The following is a 24,080-nucleotide window of genomic DNA, read 5'->3' as shown; positions in this document are numbered from 1 at the left end:
TTGCATTACAGAGAAAGAAACCCTCGCTACAAATATATAGCGAAAAAACCCTAATCCGGATTAAACTACAATTGCCACCCTAATCCGGATTAAATTACAATTGCTCTCAAATAAAAAATTCGAGCGGAGGGCTGCGCCCCCCTACACCCCCTGCCTCCTGCCCCCCTTGCAACCCCCACGGCTCGCTAACCGGCTAGCAGGACCGCCGTCTTGGCTGTCTAGGTGCTGCACCAGTACTCCCTGGATTAAACTGCGACGAAATACAAGACATCAAACACCAACACGTTTCCACCTCCATCCGATGAGGAAATCTTAAAAAGAGAACAAATAAAAATATAAAGGAAAACTAACGTACAATAAGGTCTTTCGTGGAAAAATCAGCTAAATTAGAAGGGTTGTTAATTTCTACGAAGTGTCTTTTGTGTTGGTTGGGTTTGAAAAGCAAAAGCACATGGATAAGATATATAGGAGCATTTTTTTTTTCTTTGGTGCCAGCAGCCATCAAATTTTTTTTTTTTTTTTTGTTACCAGAAGCCATCTCCGTCCTTCTGGAAGGGGGATAGGGGATAAATGGGCTATGTCCAGAGTGTTCTCTGTCCAATTTTTTGGTGGGTTTGATCAAGAGATTGACGCTCTACCAAGATTATTTCAGTCAAGAATCTGGTTTTGACAATGAAAGATTTAAATCCTCAAATGGAATATGAAATAATAATCTATGGCCGTCTGTCTGCTCATGTAAGCATCCATCCATCCATCCTCTTTTTTTTCTGACTATTCAATATATTTACCTGAGTTAGTAAAGCACGAAATGGTATCGCCACGGAACATTGTTAGGTTGTGTACATTATGATTTTCTTAAACCCCGCGGTGGTGGAAGCCTCATTAGGTACGCACACTCCCCTGACTTAGCAAATCCTTCCAATGGATAACTACTTCTTGTACCATATGGATTTTTAGTACCAAACCCACAAATTAACAAGAGCAAGAGGGTGCCAACCTCTGACCCAGAAACTAATGGAACTTAGAGGCCACCATTTGACCTATTTGAACAACTCAGTCTTATGTGATGATCACATATAACCTTTACCAGCCATTTTCATTGTCACAAGTCCCACAGTAAAACTTTGATGTCAATTTTTACTCCACAACCCTGAGAATACAATTCCGGTGCATGTGGTGTGGATTAAGTCAAAAGTAAAATTTAGATCTATCTGTCCACATAAAGCTTAAACATATCATTCCATATTCCCACCATGACTTTGGGAGTGGTGTGAAAACATCAGTAGTTACCTGTTATCCACAAAGGAACAGGTGAAAGATAGGTGAAGAAGAGAAGACAAAAAAACATTCACACCATTTACAGCTATATTCTCATATTTACTGTTTATTCTATGAGGTGAGATAGATCTTTAACTACTAATTAAATAAACTAGTTCTGAATCCAAGCAGATCTGTTTATAAATAAATAAATAAAATTATGATACCAAACAGGAACACTAGTGGCCAATTCTAAAGACAACATAGAGGAGGAAGTCAGATTTGGGGAAATTTATGAATCCAAACACAAGTAGCCAACTCTCGAGGAACTCAGATTTGGGAAAATTTATGAATCCAAACACTAGTAGCCAACTCTAACGACAACACTAGAGGAGGAGGAGGAAAGTCAGATTTGGGTTCTTTTCGTCTTTGCAGACGCTATTCTTGTCATTTACCATCTTTGCCAGTAATGTGACACTTGGATGGATCAGTATTTCTTATTTTCCACCAACACTACCTGATATGTTTACCTGTGGGGTTTGTTTTGTATGATGGACTGATCTTGTTGACCACTTAGCTGGGGGAGGCTCCAGGATCTTGTTTCACTTGAAGACCTAACCTACAAGCAGTAGAGTTTAACCACCACGTTCAGGATGATTTGATTCAATAAGTTCCAAGTTTTAAAAACCCTACGTAAAATACAGCCTGGGGAAACTGAAATGTCTTCCTTGTAGTGGAAATAAATCAATCAAATCTCTAGGGTATATTTGGTCTGCAAGCAATGGCTGGGAGAGAGATTGTTATTCATCATTATTTTTGTTTCTATTTATCATAATTACTGCCTTATTTGGTTTGCAAGCAATGGAAATACATTGATCCATATGTCTCAATCAATACATTGATCCATATGTCTCATTGTCTGCAAACTATTTGATGATAAGAAACTCTTTTAAAGAGAGTGCCAAGAATTTTCTATATGAATTACAATTTGTGAAGGCATAAGGATGAAACCTTGCAAAAGTTTGGACCAATTCGGAGGAGTTAAGTCATCTTATTTTGGATAAAAGTACCACGTCGTGGCCTTAGGCTGCTGCTCCTTTTTTTTTTTTTTTTTTTTTTTTTTTTTTTTTTTTTTTATATTTATGACCTCATACCACTAACTACATTTCTACTCAAGCCTACAAATGAAGTGGTCTTTTTTTTTTTTTTTTTTAATTCGTTTGGCTTATGTATCTATGAACAAGAAACAAAATATCACCCTTTCTAACAACATAGATGTACAAAACAGTTTTATTTAATATTTAATTTCTTTTTCTTCCTAAAAAAATAAAAATAAATTGAAGGTGATATTTTCAAAAATCACAATATAAATCTTAGATATTCAATCTTTAACATTTTTGTACGACGGAGTATCCCACATTTCATTTACCAAGGCACTCAAACGCGGGGGTTCAGATGGTATTGATAGAGTATCATGCAAAGGATGAGATCGAGCTCCTCTGTAACACTATAGGGTGTGTAATGCACATCCAACGACCAAGGATGTTTCAGACATGCAGCCCAAGGCACTCAAACGCAACCCAAGACATTCTTAGTCGTTGGATGTACACTACACACCCTATAACGCTACCGACAATCTCAATCCCAAAGGGTAGGGTATTTTATCAACTTCGTAGTATGGGGGCAAATATTAATGAGTTATGAGTAATGACCTTAGGTACTGGCTTAATACTACTTCTCTCTCACTCTATCTTATTCAAATTTGTATGATGCCACCTCAATAGGTGGGAGAATTTACGCCAATATCTAGCGAAGTTGTCACACTTAAATTTATGGGATGTGTGCAGATACAAAATGATTTATCTGATTGAATTAGACTCTAAAATTTGACATGTGACTAATCTAAACTATGTGACTAATCTAAACTATGTGTCGCTTATTCTATTTTTATGACTACCTGATCTATGTTCAGTCGCAAGCATCAATCTCCCAATCGTTGATTGTCAAGGACGAAAGGAAGAAAGCTGAAGATCGAAAAGCTGTTTTCTTCTTACGTTAATAATGAAGGACTCCACTTTCATTACAGCTCAAGATCAAATTAATACAAACACAGAAAACTTCCTCCACCTCACATCCATCTCTCTCTCTCTCTCTCTCTCTCTCTCTAAGTTGCGAGGACTAGAAAAACACAAATTAACATTCACAATCCTCAAGTCCTTAGGAAAGGACACACAACACAGAAGAATCAAGAACTAGAAGGTTCAGCATCAATGAGTGGTTGCTTGTTAGTGAGTTGATGGCCCCCATCTCTCCACTTTACACCTACCCTTTGGAAAAATTTTCACAGGCGAGAAAAAGGGCTCCATGGATTTATCAAGAACTGCTACTTCATTTGCTTAGTTCTTGAACCACTGTTTCCATGTTGGGCCTATGGTTAGGTGACTCATGTGTGCAATCCAATGCTGTTCTAGTCAATTTAGCTGCCTCAGCTTCAGGGAACTTCCCATTTAGATTCTTATCCATGAATTCTTCAAACCTGTATGATTCAGCTCCATTTCGCATTGATTGGGTGATCATCCTTCTTCCAGCGAGGATCTGGAATACAATTACCCCAAATGCGTAAACGTCGCTTTTCTCGGTGAATCGGCCCGTGGTAGTGTACTCTGGAGCTAGGTATCCCATTGCAGCACTGGCCTTGAGTGTTGAGAAGACAATGTCATCAGCCAGGAGCTTGTGTAAACCAGAGTCAGAGAGCAAAGGCCTGAATCGTTGGTCAATAAGAACCTTCTCTGCCGATATGTTTTGGTGAACTAGAGCAGGTTTGGTAGGTTTGCTGCTGTGTAAATACTCAATACCTGGTCATGAAAAGATGAAATAAATCAAGTAAAGATTGTGAGAATTGCAGAACTCAAATTTCAGGAGTAAGAGCAGGAAATTGACCTTTGGCGATGCCATTGATGATGGAAACTCTGGTTGACCATTCAAGAATCCGGCTTTTGCCATCCTTAACATCAAGATACTGGAGCAAGTTCCCATTAGGAACAAATTCATAGATGAGGAAACACTCACCCCTGCCTCTGGAACAACAAAAACCTCTCAACCCAACAAGGTTTTCATGTCTCAAAGAGGTCAATAAGTTCAAACCCATCAAGAAATCAGCTTCCTCTGTCTTACAACTAGTCTTGTTGATGCTCTTGATAGCAACAACAGACCCATCTCTTAAAATCCCCTTATAGATAGCAGAGAAGTTGCTCTTCCCCAACAGATTCACCTCTGAGAAATGCTGAGTAGCTGACTCCACCTCTTCTAGATTGAACCTAAAGATCCGAAGAACCTCTTGTGAGAACCCAATGACATTCCGTCCATCAGCTAATGGATCCCATCCATTGGAGTACTCTAGACTGATGAGCGTAGAGGCACTCTTCCTGTGGGCTTCTTTGGCCTGATCAGTACTAAGACGACCATCTGAAGTATCAAAAGCACTCCCGATCTTCTGTTTCCGGCGACGGTACCATGAGAAGGTCAGAAGACCGGTTACTGTCAATGCAACAGTGATTGCAACAACTCCGACGACAACTGCAACTTGAGGGCTTCTTGATGGATTTGAGCAATCGGTCTGGTTGCAATGCATCCGGAAATTTGCAGACTCTGGTATATCTTTTGTTGCAGTACCACTTGTACTAGATCCAAAGGGTTCAGGTTTGTTAGAGTTCAAGGGATCCGTAGCAGTACAAGCTCTCAAAGAAGAAAAAGCAACTCCACACAAGTTCGAGTTGTTTCCGTACTTGAACCCTCCATTTAATTTCTTCAAAGCTGCATAACATTAAGAGGAAATGGACTGTTAAAGAAGATTATTTCAACTTACCTGCAAGAAATCAAAATGGATAGAGGGAAGAAACCCATTACCGAGTGGGACATTGCCCGAAAGAGTATTGTTACGGACGTCAAGAACTTCCAGTTGAGGAACATCAGCTATTTTTGTTGGAATTGAACCAAATAATCGATTAAAGCTCAAGTCCAACCTTGTCAGCGTCTGCAACTCTCCCAAGCTAGCAGGAATCGCACCGGTTAATAGATTATCCTGCAGAGCAAGAACGCTAAGCTTCTTCAGAGACCCCAACTGTGTTGGTATGCTCCCAGTCAGCTGGTTATAACAAAGCTGCAGAACTACAAAAACCCAGAGAAATCAACTGATCAGAGTTTATAAAATCATGAAAAAACAAAGGTCGGAGAAAATTCCCAAGCAAGATCGAAGCTTTCAACGTCTATCTTGGAATATAACTAACCTTGGAGACTAGCCATGTTTCCTATTTCAGGCGGAATACTTCCAGAGAGGTTATTGACATTAAGATACAGATCAGAAAGCTCAGTAAGATTTGAAATTTCTCTGGGTATCTCTCCAGACAAATAGTTGTAGTGCAGGTAGAGACCAGATAAGCATTCTAGGTCAGAAATAGCCGAAGGAACCCGACCAGAAAGACCCTTCCCCTGCAAAGAGATGTTAGCTACTTTGCCATGCTCGTTACAGGCAACCCCTTCGAAAGATCCACTGCATGGGTCACCGTCACTAGTCCAAGAGGAAAGGAACCTGTTTTCAGGGTCCAGAGAAGCTTTCATCTCCATAAGCGCTCTCAGCTCCACGTTCCCGTAAACCAGTTGCAGACTACAAAACGAAAATGAAAATGAAAAGAGAAGAAGAAGAGAGAAGAAAGGAGAACAAACACCCATCCTTGTTCTGCAACACAACAATCTCAGAGACCCCCTTTTTCTTACGCAGGCATCGAGAGTTCGAATCTTGGGGCGAAAGCTCGCAGTAAGCCAGATAAGAAAACCGAAAGTTACAGATCAGAGCTCACCCACCCCGTCCCTCTAGGCCTCAGCGAGATGGGACCATAAGTAGAGATAGTAAGAAACAGGGATGCACTTATTTTCAGAAAAATAAAATTACTGAAAGAGAACAGTAAACAATAAGCACAATCTATCATCTCTGCTACACTGGAAGTCTTTAAATGAGACTGTAGGGGGACCCACTATCTGATAAGCATGGCCGTTTGATCTGCTAACAGGATGTGATGATCCCATATGCCCTGATCTTACATCGAATCCGATAGAATTTTAACATGAATTGATATGGTTTTGGTTCGTCAACTTGTAACTAGATTTATGAGGTGGAATTCTTTTAAGATCGTGTATCAGTGGTACTAAAAAAATCAATTCTTAATTAATTGAAGATGGAAGGGACGATTTAATGTCAGAATGAAACTACAAGAAAAAAGATTGTTTGTCACCACAAAAAAAAATCCAAAAACAGAGTCGATTGCATAGAAAATGTTACTTGATTTGGAATGGATTATTATAAATGTCAAGTTTGAAACATAATGGTATATTATAATCTCATATCAGTCATATAAGGAATTAATCTATTTCGATTTTGAAAGATATTTAATGTGGATTGATATAACATCTTAATTCCCTCACTTTGTTAGTCGGTGTATAAAGACCTTATAATATAATCACTTGATGGCCACCATAGACAGCTCAGTGGAGTCCCTACTCTCTAATTTCATATGATCATGCCATGCGTGGTTACAGTCACATGTCAGATATAAAGTCACATGTCAGATATAAAGTCTTATAGCATGGTACTAAATATTGATATCGAATCGTCATTATGAGATGATTTGTATTGATTTGACAAGTGTTTCACCTTGATACCCAACCAATATCGTATCGTTTGGTACAGATCTGGGGTAAAACAGTTTTAAAAGATTAATTTTTAATTAAAATAAAATAGATATAATTTTTGTCTAATACAAGTGATCTAGATATCGATCCATTCCGATACTGTAACGGTTTTAAGAATCACCGATATCGTGATGTAAAATCATGTCGTATAGAGATTCATTGGTGTTATATTCAAAAAAAAAAAAAACTCTTGGTTTCTTGGTGGGACCCACCAATTAAATTCGAATTCGAAGTGCTTTGAAGAAAACCTTTTTCACTAATACCTTTCCTTTTGGCTTTACTTTTTCTTCCAATCTCTGTCAACTCTGATCTCTGAGAAGCTCTGACATGAAGGACTATTTGATTTCAACGCCCACCACTATGCTGAGCTCGCAACTTTAGTCCTTCGTTTTTCTATTATTACAAGAACACCCTCTGATCTACGAAAGTAAAATCTTTCTCCAATCTTTTTTAATTAACCTTTTTGGGGTCCCAACGCCCCTTTGCATTTCTTAATACTTTTTGACAAAACGACATTTTTATTGAAACTCTCGTGAGAATATCGTGATTTACCCGGTTTATCGCGAGAATAAAATTTATTTATAATTTATTCAAAGGGTAATTGGTTTTTAAATCTTATTAAAAAAATTTATTTTTTAGGAGAAGCTAATGCCACTCGCAGAGAGAGAGAGAGAGATTCAAATTTCAAATTTGTATCCGTTATATCGTACTTTTTTCTCAGGTGGAAGTTATCTCGTACTTGAATTTGGTTGTTTGTCGGGAGGGAAAACGAGAAATAATTATTAGGAATTAATATTTCGTGAGTGGTCAGTGTGGCAACTGCCCACATGGCTTCAATTCTCGTCAGGAACGGGACCCCAATTTCATTTACTTTGGTGGTCTCCCTGATAAGGTCCTGTTTGTTTGAGGGGACAATGGAAAATGGTTAGGTGTTTTTGTTGGTGAAAATTGGTTAGGTGTCTAGGGCATCAAAATCCACTAGTAATCATTCTTCTCCCCATCACTAGCTGCCCAATTCATGTGAATCATTTGGCATGGAAGAATTACTAAATCAAACCATCAAAACTTCCAAACTGGGTGAACCGGAACTCAAAACTATAAAACTATTTGGACTTGGTCAACCATGGAAGCCAGAGGTTTTTTTTTTTTTGGGGGTAAAAGCATGGAAGCCCGAGTGACAGACCTATTTTTCACATGGTTAATTTTGAGGAATTGAAATCAAACCGGGTGAATCATTTAAATATTCCGGCTGACTTCTATAGCTTTTTTAAATCACTTGCTTTATGTTTGATGATTTTGATCTTCAATTCTAAACCAAATTTGAATTGAAATTGAAATCAATGCCCAATTCCATTCTCTTGAACCTCGGCACTACGATGGTTAATTATGTTTTTTAAGTGTTTGAGAGTTGAGTCATGAGTGTTGATTATTTAAATTGGGTCAATCTAGACTGAACCGAACACTTTTTTTAGTTTAGTGTCCCTGTTGGATCAAACTGTCACACCTCGTTCACACAGAACTGGACTGGTGACCGAGTTAACTCCAGTTAACCCAAACCTGTCATGATCATCTGATATAGTACCCCACCACAGCATACCCACATCTAAGATAAGTGTTCAAAAGTTCAGCGGAATACTTAAATTACCTGTAAATATCTCCAATATACTTGATACCCAAATTATAGTATATAGCTAAGTACATGTGAGTCCGCAGGCATGATATTTACACAAAAAGAATAACAATTTACGTATCAAGTACACAATAGGAGAGGTCATAAAAAAAAAATCAAAAAAGCAAAATCCTGTACGGTATCATTATTGCGGTCCCGCAGCACAGCCCCCTCACACATGCAATCAACACCGTGTTCATACTCCTCAGGGACCCACCAATCATCAACAGAAAACTCGACTGTGGAGCCCGACTCCTGATCTTCAGGCGGGTGACTTGCAAAATCACTTAAAAGATGTGTGCACGTGGGATGAGCTCACTAGCTCAGTACGTAAAAAGAAATATTACACAAACATTCACATCCATATGCACTATATGCTATGCAATTCATTTTAAATCTTATCCACCTAAACAACATTACTAAGTCTTAGGTTATGTGCTACTCACAATCACAGTGCGTATATGCCTCGGGTACGAGTCGCGAACTCCATCCCGTGATACTCCCATAGGATTTTCGGAGAAGGCCCACAGTGAGTACTCAGAAAAGTAAAACATGCCGACTACCGGCTCTCAACATAAAAAATATAAAGGTGTCGACCCCGGTAATTTAAAAGCAATACGATTGACCCTCTTAAATATACCACTGAGATTGTCGATTGTCCTAATAACCCACCCGACGTATGTCTAACCTCCACAGTGACCCGACAACCGCAACCACTGCTTCCCCCCAAGTGATAACCCAACATCTCAACCCCTGTTGGGAAGGGTCGTAGCACAGGGAATGATAATTCTAAACCGCATGCTCCTATATGACTAAGTACGATTACATAGTACCACCGCGTCCCATACCACGGGCCACAATGCACTAGTTTTCAAACCGACTACGGCATCTAGTCTAATAATGCATCATACATAGTAATCCAATCATTCATCACATAAGCACATCAATCATTTAGCATTGAGAATGTAAAGCACAACACACATCATAAATCATTTATTTAGAATGCACAAGCAATGCGTGCGAATGGCATACGAGGATGATTAATCAACACATAATTTACATGATGACATGGTTAGTATAGATACAATTTAATGTTGCAAAAACAATCTTAAAATAAAGTCAAATGTTCTCTCCCCACTTACTTATTGGGTACAAAAGCTCACGTTTGGTACGAGTGAGATCCGGCGTGAGAAATGTAAATTCTAGTGGAACCTATCATAAGCGAATGAGATTGGTATTTCACCACCTCGGGGTCAAAACTAATGAGGTTCGATATTTAAATCATGTTTAAAATCATAAAATAAGGTTGCCTGCCAGTTTTGGGCCCATTCAGGCTCAAAAATCTGACTGGTGGGCCAACAGGTGGGCCAGACAGCCCACCTGTCTTCGCCCGTTGGTCCAACAGGCGGGCCAAATAGCTTACCTATTCAACCGGTGGACCCCCTTAGGCGGGCGGGTTCACCCACCGATCTTCGGCCGCCTGTTGGAATTTAGGTTTTGCCCCAACAGGCTGGTGGCTTTGCCCGTCGGTCTTCGCCCACTTGTGGGGACGAAAATCGATTTTCTCCTTTGAAACGCTCCTCAACCTTGGAAAAATCAAATAGGGTTGTTCCAATCACATTTTTCACACATATAAGGTCTTATAAGATAATTCTCACCTCGATCTAAATTAAATTTAAGGATTGAAAAGCAATCTTACCTTCTTTGCTTAAGAACTTTTCCAAAACCCCAAAATCACCTCTTAATTCAATAAATCACCAATGCTTCTCAAATCTTGTAAATACTTCTTTAAACCTTCAAAATCAACACATAGACCATCTATTAAATTTTAGATTCATCATCTCAAGTGGGATTAACAAGATCTCAAGGAACTCTACTCAAATCAAGGGTTTCACGTGGGGTTTTACGAAAGTTTAAGAAGTATAGCTTTCACTCACCTCAAATCGTAGGTCTCGTGTTGGGGATCACTTTTCTGATACTGGAATGAGAAGATCAAACATCGGCGTCACTTAAAATCATTTATTCCTCCTTTTATTTTTGTTTCTTTTTCTTCCTTTCTTTTCTCTCTCTTCTTTACTTTTCTCATCCACTCTTTAATGCATTAAACGAGAAAAAGGAAAAACACAATAACTACTATTTATACTAGATAATATCTAGTAATCATATAGGTGGATCACACTGGTGGGCGGATTCGCCCGCCTGTGACCGCCCACCTGTTGGTCAAAACTTAGCCAAACAATTGAGATTTCGATCGAATTCGACTCTAGGCATGTATTTCACTCTCGGCACAAGATATATAATACGTATACACTTTAGGATATGGTTACATACCAGCATTATCCGTACATGGCCTTATGATACGTGCATGTACATAGCTTGGGTACACCCGTCTCCTTTGGCACTGGCTCGGACTTGTCTGGCCAACCTGTGTTCAAAATCACCCTTGCCATCATGGTCCATAGGGAATCCGCCGTAACCCTCTCTGGTTCGAGTTCTGCATGGTTAAACCGGGTCAACCGTGTAAGTAAACCAGGTTTTAAAAGTAGGGTATCACAGAACTATGGTTTTTTTTTTTTTTTTTTTAATGTTGATGGTGAATATTGAATATGTTCATCAAGGGGAATAAGTAAGTGAAGTAATGATAAATGGTAATAATTATAACAATTCCAATGAACTATTTTGATGTTTTATGGTTCAAAAATGACTACATTTATAAGTTTCTCACAATAAATGACATGGGCCATCACGGAGCTGCAAGCCTGCACGTGTTGGATGTGTATCAAAAATCGAATCAGAATTGAATCGGTCAAATTAGTTAACTTGAATTAGAATCAATTTAGATGGATTTCAGATCAAATCGATAGAGTTTGTAGCGAAATCATTATTTATAACTATAAGAGAAGATAGCTGACATTGAAATTAATATATAACAAAATGAATCATACTATCAAATCATTCATTTAATTTTCTAACTAATTTTATATAGTGAACTTTCATCAAAAAAAATAATTATATAATGAAAGTATTGTACTATTGTTACAAATTAATTTCCTTAATTTTCTTTTATAACCTCATACTCATTGATTTCTAGCAATTTCCCTGACAACCAGAAATCTTTTTGTTATTATTGAATTCTCATTAATATGAAAATCAATGGATAATCAATTTACATGCATATTGGATCATAATCTCATATTCAATGATTTTTTTTATTGGTTTCATTTGATTTGGTTTTTGGTCTAGATATCGTTCAATTTGGTGTGGTCAGATTGCCAGCTTGTCTCACTATACCCAATCCAAAAGCATTCGGATAAGTATTGATTTTGAATTCAATCCAACCTTTTTTTTTTATCCATTTTACTAGTTCAGGCTAGGTTTTGACACCTTTACTTACATACTTAAATTACTCTTCAAGATGGAGAGATTAACTAATTTAATGATATCGAAAATGGTCACATATTGGAAACATAGACCTATAGAGAGAGAGAGAGAATTAATGGAGCAAATCGTTTGAAGGTGGTCCACATCCATTTGAAATAAATTTATGCTCTTTCTTCAAAACATGACACTGCTCCTTTGAGACCCAGTAACCTCCTTTCTAGTTAGATGAGAGAGAAAGAGAGAGAGAGAGAACCCAGAAAGGGTAGCTGAGTTGATAAGAGGCCTTTACCTCAGAATGCGTGTGATTTTGAGTTCGACTCCTCTTACTCTATTTGGGACCACTCACACGAGGTGTTTAGCATTCTTTGTTACTTTCAGTGATAGAGAGAGTAAGGTGAATGGTTCTCATTCAACTTTGGTATAACTCAATCCATATGATTACAGAGTCAATATGGGTTCATGAGACTAGTCAAGCTAAAGGGCTAGATACCTATTATGAGAGAGAGAGGCACATTGTCAAGGAAGGCACAATTAGATTGAGAAAGATATCCATCAACTGCAAAATTCAAACATGTAACTATGAAAGGAACTTTTATTGCAGAATTAGGTAGAAAAAGACGATACAGACAGATTACAGATGCACAAAAAAAAGGTTGGGGAACCTCACCAACCACCCAAAAAATACAATATATAAGAGTCTGATTAACCTTCACAAGTCAAAACAGTCCATGCCTTATGATTGAAATTTCTAAGTTTCAAGAGCCTAATTATTTGCCATGAGAATGATGAGTATCAAAGTCCTTGGCGACGAATATTAGATACTCTCACAGACCTTCCACACCTACATGCTTGACCCCTCTCTCTCTCTCTCTCTCTCTCTCTCTCTCTCTCCAGTAATGGCAGTGGGACCTATATTTGTCTTTGTGGGGTTGATCCAAGTAGAAATAAAATAGGTTCTCTCTTCCTCTCCCTGGGGCTCCTCATGCTTCTCCATAAACAAGCCACCTGAGTGAGACAAGGTGCTTTAAATTGGAATATTTCGGGCAATGTAACTATCTATCCGTCTATCTATCCCTATCTGTAATAAACAAATAGTGTTAGGGGTGACCCATCTGATCCATCTTCACTTTCCATTAGCCATTAAAGGTACCCCTTGTGAGTTCTCATTTCTTTACATAAAAAGCACAAAATCACCGCTTTCCTTATTCCTATCACTGTTCAGCTTTTTAAGGCATGAACAAATGGTATACTCTCTCTCTCTCTCTCTCTCTCTCTCTCTCTCTTACAACGGATATTAAAATCTTTAGCTTAATTAGTCTCGCGGGTCTATACTAACCTCACAATTATATGAACCGAATTAGAGGTATATGTTTGGCCTTGACAGCCCAAACTTGCCATTGTTAGGATTTTTATATGGGCTTAACTGATACCGATTGATCCATTGGGCTCATGCAATTATAGATCCACTATGATTAAAAAACTCCTAGCTCTTTCCATTGTGAGAGTGGAATAGGGTTTTAGGGATTCTATTATAAATAGAATATTGACGGTCACTGCAGCCATTACTTTAATGCCTTATTGGTTTTGAGAGCATGACTTTCTCACAAGAGCAAGTGCACAGAAAGAGAGAAAACCCTAGAGTAAGAGGCTGCAGAAGATCTCAGTAGAAAGACTCCACTTGCGTCGTTCGTCATTGTCATCTTCATGGGAATAATGTTTAACCACATGGGACAGAGGTTCATGGGGCTTCTAAACTTATACAGGTACTTCTCTATTCCCATTTAATGCCTTATTGGTTTTGGAAGCACGACTTTCTCACAAGAGCAAGTGCACAGAAAGAGAGAAAACCCTAGAGTAAAGCTGCAAAAGATCTTAGTAGAATGACTCCACTTGTGTAGTTCGTCATTATCATCTTCATGGGAGTAATGTTTAACCACATGGGACAGAGCTTCATAGGGCTTCTAAACTTACACAGGTACTTCTCTATTCCCATTTATAGTTCATGTCATGGATGTCCCATTAATTATTATAGATATGGTAAATCTATATGGTTATGTATTTTAAGATCTATGAATGGAATATTTATTGATCTTGGTTTAGGGATTATACCTATGGTTAAATATCTTTTATGATTCTTGTATTATAAATACTATAGGGTTATTCATATGTTTAATATGGCAAATGATCCCCAACAACCCTGCCCTGTCCTGAGCCCGAACCTTGTCTAACCCCGTTATGAAGGTCGTCCCAGCTCAGTCTGACCCTGTCAAGGTTGGGCTTGGGTTGAGACCTAAGCCTAGCTTGGCTTGGCCCAACTCGATTTGATTTTAACCCTAATCTATTATTGTGTTTAGTAATTCCCTTATGCCCACATCATGTGTTACGCAACCGTTACAAAAGCTGTTTTTATGACTTTAACCTACATCATGTGTCACACAAACTACATATTCTTACCTATAGACCTAAGACAACCAAATGGCCAAATTGTTTCCCCCATTTTAATTACATAGGTTGTCTTTATGTCTCTTGTCATCTATTGATATGAACTTTAGATACAATAGCAATCATGAAGAATTGTGTCAAAAATTGGCCTCTCTAGTTTTTGGGAGATGAGTGATGCTAGGTGATCAAAAGGTCTATTTTAAAACCAAATTGACTACCTTGTTTGTTGCAAATTTATGGATTATGGGTAGACAAGGGCCGGCCAGCTATAGTCTTGGCATCTCCCCTCCTCATTGGTTAGTATAGGATTAAAATTTATGACCCTTCGTAGTAAAAAAAAAATACAGGATCAGCCAAGGTCAATGCCAGCGCAACCTTGAGCCCAACAGGATTGGGTGTAAGCATGAACCTGATAGGGTTGGATTGGGCCTGAGTTAAGTTTTGGGGGCCTAGGGTTAGGTTGAGGTTTAAAAGAAAAAATCTAACTCAACCCGACCTTGTTTCACCCCTAAACCGAGTCATACCAAGGTTGAATTCTTCTCCTTCTCTCTCACTATGCCCTACTAGAAGTATTATGAGTTCTCAACTTACACTATAATGTATTTATCCTTCTTGATCTCTTTGGTAGTTGTGTTTTTTCAGTATTTCTCTTTGCAAATTAGAGATGTGGTTTCCCACCACATGTGCTACTGGAAAGTAAGAACAAGGTTCTCATTTCTCATTCCCAACCTCTTCAGACAATATAAAGACATAGCTAGCCACCCATAAAGTGGTAACAGGGTCTGTTTGTTCACTTTATCCTCTCTTTTGCACTTTCTTTTATCCTTTTCGAAACTTTCTGTTATCTATGCCAAGGAATCCAAGGTTTGCACCTTAGTCTCTCTCATGCATCAGTCATTAATCAAGTTGTCTTCCTTATAGCTTGTCACAGGTGACAGAACATGCAAATGAACGTTAAGAGTTCATTATAATACACAACATAAGTAGTGGAGAGCACTAAAACATGATCCAATATTAAGGTAGAATACACTTACCCATGCTACTAATTATTCTCTCTAAAATGGTTTACATTTCCCTTTACACTAATGTAAGGGCATGTAGGTTATTTAGGGATGTCAAAACCTAGATTGAACCGTAAAACCTGTCTGACCAAACAAGCAATAGCTCAGATCAAATCAAACTGAAATTTATTGGGCTGGTTTTAGTTTGTGAAATTTTTACCCTAAAACAAGGCCGAATTAATCACACCGAAAATCGAGAGAAGCCGAAACCAAACTGAAACAGGTACAAAATCCGGATCAAAATGAAACCAAACTGCTAAGAAATTGAAACCACACCAAAGGTCATAAAAAAATCAGTTTTTTTTTTTTTGGGGGGGGGGTTATAAATTTGCATGGTAAACCGAACACAAATGGACCAAAATCAAAACCAACCCGATTACTGATTAGTACAAAAACTCAAAACTGAACCAAATCCATAGTCAAATCGATATTCCTTATTGGTTTGGTTTTTCTTTCACCAATTCAACATTAAAACCGACTCAACCTAGACTATAAACCGACCGATTGACATCCTGAATAAAGGGAGATAACTCACAATACAACTTGGGAATCCAACAAAAATCTTTATGAGAAATTTGATGGAGATAGCCTAAGGATATATTAAGACTTATCCAACGTCCCAAACTTAACCAATGTGGGAAACATATCTCTATAATTCCCAACATCTCAACATGAGTCTTGAGAGATAGAAACCAATATTAATGCAACTGATTTACACGATTTTCTTCATTTTCATACCCTACTTATGCTATAAGAGGCCTTAGAACAAAAAATAAAAATAAAATAAAAAAATGTTCAATACACCAAATTAATGTTTAGTCACTTTTATTGAGCTATGAGGTTTGGCACTTCCAACAGTTAAGAATGGTAACCTCGAAGTTAACTGAAGGTTCCCTCAAGTGTCATTAGCTTTTTTGATAGTCAAGTAATGCATAGTTCTGGGTAGTCTTCCTTTCCTTTCCATTTTATGTGCACATTCATGCAAAAGATTTTATCATGTTCCTTGGGACCTACTTTTCCATTGAAGAAGTTAAACGAATCAGGTGATCTCATTAGTTTGTGTTGCATCCAACAAGGTTACCCGCAACCTATCCAGTCATGGTGCTGCCAAAAGTTTAAGAAGTTTTGAGTGTTAGGTCCAAAAAGGAGAGTAAAAGGAAATGGTTTTCATCTTTTAGTGTTGCTTTATTCTAGATTGATTGGTCGTCCAGTCCTCACAAAACAAAAGAGATTTCCATTTCTTTGAATCTAGCTGAGACATTTCAAGTAATATCTTGTTTCTTCCTCTTATATTGCATCATTGCATGCTTTTAAGTTTAGGCAAAAGGTTTTCCTTGAAGGGTCCAACTCATGGATTTAGTTCTTGGTATTGGTATTAGTATCGGTCTCTATTGATATCGATCCATTAATTCTTGGTATTGGTATCAGTATCGGTCTCCATCGATATAGATCCGATTCGAAGAGGATCGGTGGATATTAGTCACTTTTGCCCCTTTCTTTTCAAAAAAAATATTTTTTTTCTTCTTGTTTTACCCCTGAAATGAGACGGATAACCGATCTGGACCGGTCTCAACTGATACTGATACAATACGACCGATACGATACCAATACTTGAAAGCATGGTCCAACTCCATTATTTGTAAAGAACTCCTCGAGTATATATAAGCTTAAGGAATTGAACAAATCGATGTGGAATTATACAAATAATCCCAACCCATTAAATTTAAGCCCAAGAAAACTCGTGTTACTTCAATTTCCATTCAAAACTAAAGAAGAAACAATCAAGTAGAACCTTAATTTTTTTATTTTTTCTGATTGATAAAAAGATGTACTTAGCGGACAATGCTTCCACCACTGCGGGATCCGGGGAGGATCATAATGTATGCAGCCTTATCTCCTCTTTTCGAAAATAGATTGTTTTCTGAGTCACTTGATCACAATGGAGCAATATTTTTTCCAGATTGATTACTGACTAAAATCTTTGAGAGTATTTTGTGGTGAAGTTGGAACATTGATCATTAGGGTGTCAAATATTCAGTGATTTTCAGCAGATTGAGCAAAGGCTTCTTAAATTAAATGCCCAGCCCATGCCCATGCCCATGCCCACCCCTATTATAATAGGCAGGTTTGATGTCCAAGCCCAGCCCATTATAATTGGGCTGCTTTTGGTAGCCGGCCTTTTTTGGGGGGGCGAGTACCCTTATGTCCATGGCACAGGGACCTTTCGCAGACAAAAAAACACATGGCCAACTTTCAAACTCACCATAGTTATACCTTTGTAAAATTAGTGAGTCCCATGCATGTTCGCGATTTGGATTAAATTTCTTTTCATATTTTAAAAGATCATGTGAGAAATATTAGTTCCGTGGTGTACGCTATTTCCTGATAATATTGTTCTGATAGATGAAACTGTGGATGCGATTAATACTAAACTGGAGCTATGGAGATCTAGCTTAGAATCAAGAGGATTTAGGATAAGCATGATGAAGATCGAATATATGATGTACCCTTCAACCAATCTAGAGTAGGGGAGGGAGTGGTGAAACTCGGGGAACAGGATCTACCCCAAAGTAATTGTTTTAAATACATGGGGTCCATCATTGCCAAAGAGGGTGACATAAATGATAATGTTGCCCACAAGATTAAAGTTGGGTGGATGAAATGGCGAGGTGCATTGGGAGTGCTATATGATAAAAGAGTGCCTATTAAACTCAAGGGAAAATTTTACAAGACAATTATTTATCCAGCTATGATGTATGGAGCAGAGTGTTGGACAGTCAAGAAGAATACTTTAAATAAATTGAGTGTAGCGGAAATGAGAATGTTGAGAGGGCTGTGCGGGAAGACCAGAAGAGATAGGATAAAGAATGATTGTATTAGGGATGCCTTGGGGGTTGCACCTATCCAAGACAAAACTTTGTGAAAGTCGGTTGAGGTAGTATGGTCATATTCAATGGAGACCTATGGATGTCCCAGTAAGGAAGACTAATCAGATATATTTTGTGGGAGCCAGAAAAGGTAGGGGTAGGCCTAAGGTGACTATTGACGAAGTGGTTTGGAAAGATATGCAAAGGATAAGGCTTGATCCTAATATGACATTGGATAGAGTTTTGTGGAGGACAAGGACCCATGTTGCTGACCCCTTATAGGGGATGTTTCCCATGATGCATCTTTCTCTACTTCTTTGCCGTCTTCTCTTATCTCAATTTTTCCTCTTTTTTTTTTTTTTTTTATTTTAACCTCTCTTTTTTGCTTTTTTATTTTCTAATTTCAATATCGGATCCATATAGCCGATCCCATTTAGTTGGGATAAGGTTTTGGTTGTTGTTCTGAGAAGTATTAATGAAATCCACCCCCAACAAGCCCCATTGACATTCTTTGTTTCCTACTAAATATCGTGTCTTATCTCAACCATGTGGTTAATTAAAATATAGAATGCAACCTGAGTCCAAAAACACTAGCCAACTTGAAGCCCACCCTAAAATTTCCGAGTGTTGTGAGTTTTCAGTCTGTGGTCTGGGATTGAGCCGAAAAAATATAGGACTCAGGTCGGTGGCCCCTGAACCTATCCCCTTCCCCACTTCCAATCTCTAAATCCTCTATCCATGGGCTGAGGAAGTGTAACCCATTTTGTTTCTAGCTCGTTTGAAAATTTACTAGTTGGGCTGAGACTTGGAAGCCCAACACCAGCCCATGAGTCATGGTCACCACGTTCTCCCCAAAACCAATTCAAAATTCAAAAGAAGAAATAGATAATTGAGCCAATAGCATTTCTTAATTCAAAATTTTAATTAACGTTAATTAACCCCAAACCACGGAAGGAAATTCATTAAGACATTAAGCAAATTTCCTAAGCAAATGCTAACCATCCACCAAAGAACACACAAAGTCTCATTTCCTTCAACAAAAACCAGCGATTTTGCTCTTTCAGAGAGAGAAAGAGAGAGAGAGAGATCAGATAATCATCTCTGCAGAGATTGAGAAGCAGCCATGGGGAAGGATCTGAGCGAAGATCAAGTGGCTTCGATGAAGGAGGCATTCACTCTCTTCGACACAGACGGTGATGGTCGTATTGCCGCATCGGAGCTTGGGATTCTGATGCGATCTCTCGGTGGAAACCCTACACAATCGCAGCTCAAAGAGATCGTCGCACAGGAGAATCTCACCTCCCCTTTCGACTTCCCACGCTTTCTCGAGCTGATGAAGAAACACATGAAGAACGAGCCTTTCGATCGCCAGCTCCACGACGCTTTCAAGGTACTTGACAAGGATTCTACCGGTTATGTCTCCGTCACCGAACTCCGGCATGTCCTTACCAGCATCGGCGAGAAGCTTGACCCTGCCGAATTTGATGAGTGGATTCGTGAGATCGATGTTGGATCCGATGGTAGAATCAAATACGAGGACTTCATCGTTCGCATGGTCGCCAAATAATGTAATGCTTGCTGTTTCTGTTGATATATACAAATCTTCTCCCTAATCGATTTATTCCCGCAAGTAGTTTGCAAGCTCTGCTTTCTCTTATGATGTTTTTCTGGTTTGGGTTTAGGATGTCCTTCTTTTATGATTTTCAATAGTAGTCGTGGTGTTGTTTGAGGATATTTTTCCCCCTATTGCAAATGTTGTTGCTGGTTCTTTTGGGGTTTGGTTGATTGGCGTTTGAACTATTGGCCATTAACAGAAAATTTTTAGGCATTTCGTTTTATTAGGGTTTGATTTGTGTCCATACTTATAGGCACTGTATCTTGTTTTGATAGATTGGGTTGTGTTTATCAGCTGGTGTGAACAATTTCTCCGATTGTAACTCCATGGATGCATTTCCACAATTTATTCTTTGTTTGGTTCTCTGTATCATCCAATTTCTATTGATAGATTGTTAAAGTGGCTTTATACAAGGTAGCTTTGGCTTTTGGATGGCTTGTTTTGCCATTTGGAACTTTTCAACATGTTTGGAGGCCAAGAAAACCTGTCCCCAGTAAAGTGCAAACTGCAAAGAATAATCTTTCTTTTTTTATTTTATTTTTTCACATCAAAATGAAGATAGCATAGTACTGGAACCATATTGAAGGCACATATTACTGTGAGAAGATGTCGATGTCTTCTCTTCATCCAGTTTTTGAGCTTTCTTTTTGTTGGCAAAAAATCCCTCATTCTCCAAATACTGCTATTCTAGCTAAACACCCAACCTAATTTGAGTTTTGGTTTCTAAGAAATTGCAGAAGCAGTACACTGTTGCTTATCATGAAAATGTCAAGGTCTTCTATATGGGTGCACCTTATCATGAGGATGTGACTTCATTGTTTGAAGCAACACGCTGTGAATGGTATGATTGCTTTTGTCATGCTTTTTGCATCATGGAAGTGAACGGTTTTTAATTTCATTTCTTTCCCTGTCATGAAAGCCTTGATATTTATTTTGTTTGTGGGTTCAGGGAGGCATTGATAGTAATCTGAAACTTACATCCCCCCAAAAAAGAGAAAAGATGGTAATCTGAAACTTTTTTTGGGCCTGCAGCGTTGAATTTGATCAATTGATTATCCCAAAATACTTTGAACCGGTATACAAAAGAAACTGAACTGTTATTGTTTTGTTCTTAATCATTGGTTTAGTCAGAGGGCTATGAGTTTGAGCCTTGAGGCCAGTTCATGATACAAGAATAAGGAGGCATAATGTGAGAGAAGGGGATGCCAAACCGAAACAAGTGTGGCAAGGGATTGAATAGAAAATTGGCGGGTGTCAAAGCCATGACAATGGCAGTTAGAATTGAAGTCGCAGTGAGTATCAACAGAGAGAGAGAGAGAGAAGAATTAAAATTCCAATAGCAACTATGTAGTGTCAATTATGATCTCTCTGAAGGATAGTTTATCACATGTTCTTTTGATTAGTGTCATAATTGCTGCCAGTTAAAGAAATTGGGAAGACATGATTTCTAGGGAAGCAAAAGTTGCAACTGTAGCACTGGAATCTTAGTCTCATATACCTCTTTGGAGGTTGGATTACTTGGAAGGAGTTCATGACAATGAGTGTTTAATGGCAGCATTCTTTTGTGTCAAGTGGATGCCCAATGTTCCTTTATGAGAAAACTTCTGGGTTTCTGTTTGCCTATATGGTGGATGAGTTGTGGTTGCATAATGTTATCCCTTGTAGGGGGAGGAAATTAAGAACTGGTCCTCAGAAACAAGTGAGTTCTGTGGTGTGAACTGTGAACAACAACAAACTCTGTCTTATCCCAATTTAATGGGGTCGGCTACAGGATCCTTACAGAACAAAATAGGGGGGGGGGCAAACAGAAAGGGGGCAGGAAGATGTGAAAAGATGAATAAGAAGATAGAGGTACTATGTGTAGTTTGTCTCGAGTCTCTTGTTCACCCTTCTGTCATTCATATGTGGTTAGTAGATGCTATTAAATCTTTTCCGAACATATTTGCAGATTGAAGTTCCACCTCCCTTAATTTTTTCTGCTAGCAGTAATGAGATTTGGGTAGTGTCTTGTAAATGTGGCTTGTGAAATTTTCCCATTCAGATATCATCTGCAAAAGGATTTCAGTAAAAAATAATCCTGAGACAATAAAAAGCAGAGAGGCCTAGCTTGGACAGGGCTAGAGGGAGCCATAGGTGGGTGAAGCCAGAAAACTTTTGACAGTGGGAAACTAATAGCTCCTCAAGTTTTAGTCTAAACTGAACAAAGCATTGAAAAGTTGAGAAGGGCAGATGTACCATTGGGAAAAAGAAAAGGGGGGGGGGGAGCATAGGCTTACCTTTTTAGTATAATTTATTTTTCATGAGGTTAATACTTTTTTTTTTTTTTTTTTTGGTGGAAAAAGATTTTTTCCTTTTCCTTTCTTGCAACCAAATGGAGCCTATGTAACTAACATTTAATGAAGGTCAGACCCTGTATCCTTCTACCTCCATCCTTGGCAGGTCATCAACAAGTTTTCACCATGTTTTCCATGAACCTATGTAGTCTATCAATTCCACATGCTCGTGTGTACATATATATATATATATATATATATACCTTCCACCCCCCCACCCCCCACCCCCCATCCTTCTTTCCCTCAATCTGCTTTTGATTTACCTATGAAGTGCAACTCACACAAACAATGAAGAACACACTGCACAAGCATGAATTTGATATTGAAGGCAATTGCTATTGCAGAGTTCATGAATAGACTCTCCTTGATCAGGAAGGGGAATTGAGAGTAAAATATAATATATCTTTCTTGTACACAAAAATAAATGGATTTGATATCTTCTCCAACTTGGGTGAAGAAAGAATATTTGAACTTTGTTTTCTCTCATTGTCACCGGTAACGACCTGGCCAACAATCTGGAATCACTAGTTGTCAATATTGGTGCCATGAGAACTGGGGCTTGCAGGAGTTGTTAGGTGTTGTATACTTAAGAAATTTAAACAGAAAACAAATAGGTAGGCTTGTTATTTTGAATGTCATCGGAATTTTTCAGATGATACGTTTGTTTTTTGTGTACAATTTAAAGAAAGATAAACTAGATGATAATTTGGTATTAGGGAAATAATATTCCATTATTGCTCGTCTTGTTTCCCTCACATAATTTTTTTATTATTATTATTATTTTCTCTCTTCTGAAAACATAAGCTCCATATAGATGCTTCATTTTTCAAAACACCTATTGGTGTGATGTGCAGACTCCTCATTACATTGACAGTATGAAGAACTCTCCCCTTAATATTATAGGCAAATTTCAGTAGAGAACTGAAATACAAAGATGTCTGTTTATGAATACGGGAACATATCTATTGATGAGCTGAATACATATATATGGGAAAATGTTGTGTATGCTGTCAGTATATCGTAAGTTAACATCCATTGTGTCTCTGTCTCGTCCTTTATTTGAAATGACCTATTATCCATCCTGAATGATACCCCATCATGTGCTTCTGTTGGTGTTGTCCACTGACTTACCCTGCACCGACGGCATACCTATCCCTGTCCCATTTATGTGTATAAGAAATACAAATTTATATGTGCTTGTAAACCATCAACCGTGATCATTTCCTCTTGCAAGCAATTGGAGTCTGGTTATCAATATTAATTTCTAGAGTTGATTCGGATCCTTGCAACCATTGTAAAGAGCTCATGGCGACACTCACTGGTCTGTAGTTTTTGAGTTACTTTGAAGCACCGTTGATATATGGGAAAATGTTGTGTATGTTGTCGGTTTATCATAAGTTAACATCCATTGTCTCTTTCTCTTCCTTTATTTGAAATGACCTCTTATCCATCCTGAATGATACCCCATGAATGATACCACATCTTGTGCTTCCGTTGGTGTTGTCCACTAACTTACCCTACACCGACGGCATACCTATCCCTCTCCCCATTTATGTGTATAAGAAATACAAATTTATATGTGCTTGTAAACCATCAACCGTGATCATTTCCTCTTGCAAGCAATTGGAGTCTGGTTATCAATATTAATTTCCAGAGTTGATCCGGATCCTTGCAACCACTGTAAAGAGCTCATGGCGACACTCACTGGTC

At 38.3% G+C, this 24,080-nt stretch overlaps 2 protein-coding genes across 2 annotated transcripts; one reads left to right on the top strand and one right to left on the bottom strand.

Moving 5' to 3' along the window:
* Nucleotides 1-3,282: 3,282 nt before the first annotated feature.
* On the bottom strand, nucleotides 3,283-6,179 carry LOC122087976 (LRR receptor-like serine/threonine-protein kinase RGI5). The gene is made up of 4 exons (XM_042657117.1): nucleotides 5,544-6,179; nucleotides 5,164-5,424; nucleotides 4,198-5,070; nucleotides 3,283-4,112 (listed from the first exon to the last, which is right to left on the bottom strand). Exons 1-4 carry the CDS (start codon nucleotides 5,983-5,985, stop codon nucleotides 3,646-3,648), a joined length of 2,043 nt encoding a protein of 680 aa, XP_042513051.1. The 5' UTR covers nucleotides 5,986-6,179; the 3' UTR covers nucleotides 3,283-3,645.
* A 13,230-nt stretch (nucleotides 6,180-19,409) lies between these two features.
* On the top strand, nucleotides 19,410-20,409 carry LOC122088235 (probable calcium-binding protein CML13). The gene has a single exon (XM_042657426.1). It carries the CDS (start codon nucleotides 19,546-19,548, stop codon nucleotides 19,987-19,989), a length of 444 nt encoding a protein of 147 aa, XP_042513360.1. The 5' UTR covers nucleotides 19,410-19,545; the 3' UTR covers nucleotides 19,990-20,409.
* Nucleotides 20,410-24,080: the final 3,671 nt, after the last annotated feature.

The sequence above is a fragment of the Macadamia integrifolia genome, chromosome 9, assembly GCF_013358625.1.
Source record: "Macadamia integrifolia cultivar HAES 741 chromosome 9, SCU_Mint_v3, whole genome shotgun sequence".
NCBI classification, from domain to species: domain Eukaryota; kingdom Viridiplantae; phylum Streptophyta; class Magnoliopsida; order Proteales; family Proteaceae; genus Macadamia; species Macadamia integrifolia.
This window is presented reverse-complemented; position numbering and strand designations above follow the sequence as displayed.

Coding starts and splice junctions, on each gene's coding strand:
- LOC122088235 (XM_042657426.1), top strand. CDS start 19,546: ATGGGGAAGGATCTGAGCGAAGATCAAGTGGCTTCGATGAAGGAGGCA.
- LOC122087976 (XM_042657117.1), bottom strand. CDS start 5,985: ATGGGTGTTTGTTCTCCTTTCTTCTCTCTTCTTCTTCTCTTTTCATTT. Junction 5,425..5,543: donor AAACATGGCTAGTCTCCAAG/GTTAGTTATATT, acceptor GGGTTTTTGTAG/TTCTGCAGCTTTGTTATAAC. Junction 5,071..5,163: donor TTCGGGCAATGTCCCACTCG/GTAATGGGTTTC, acceptor AATGTTATGCAG/CTTTGAAGAAATTAAATGGA.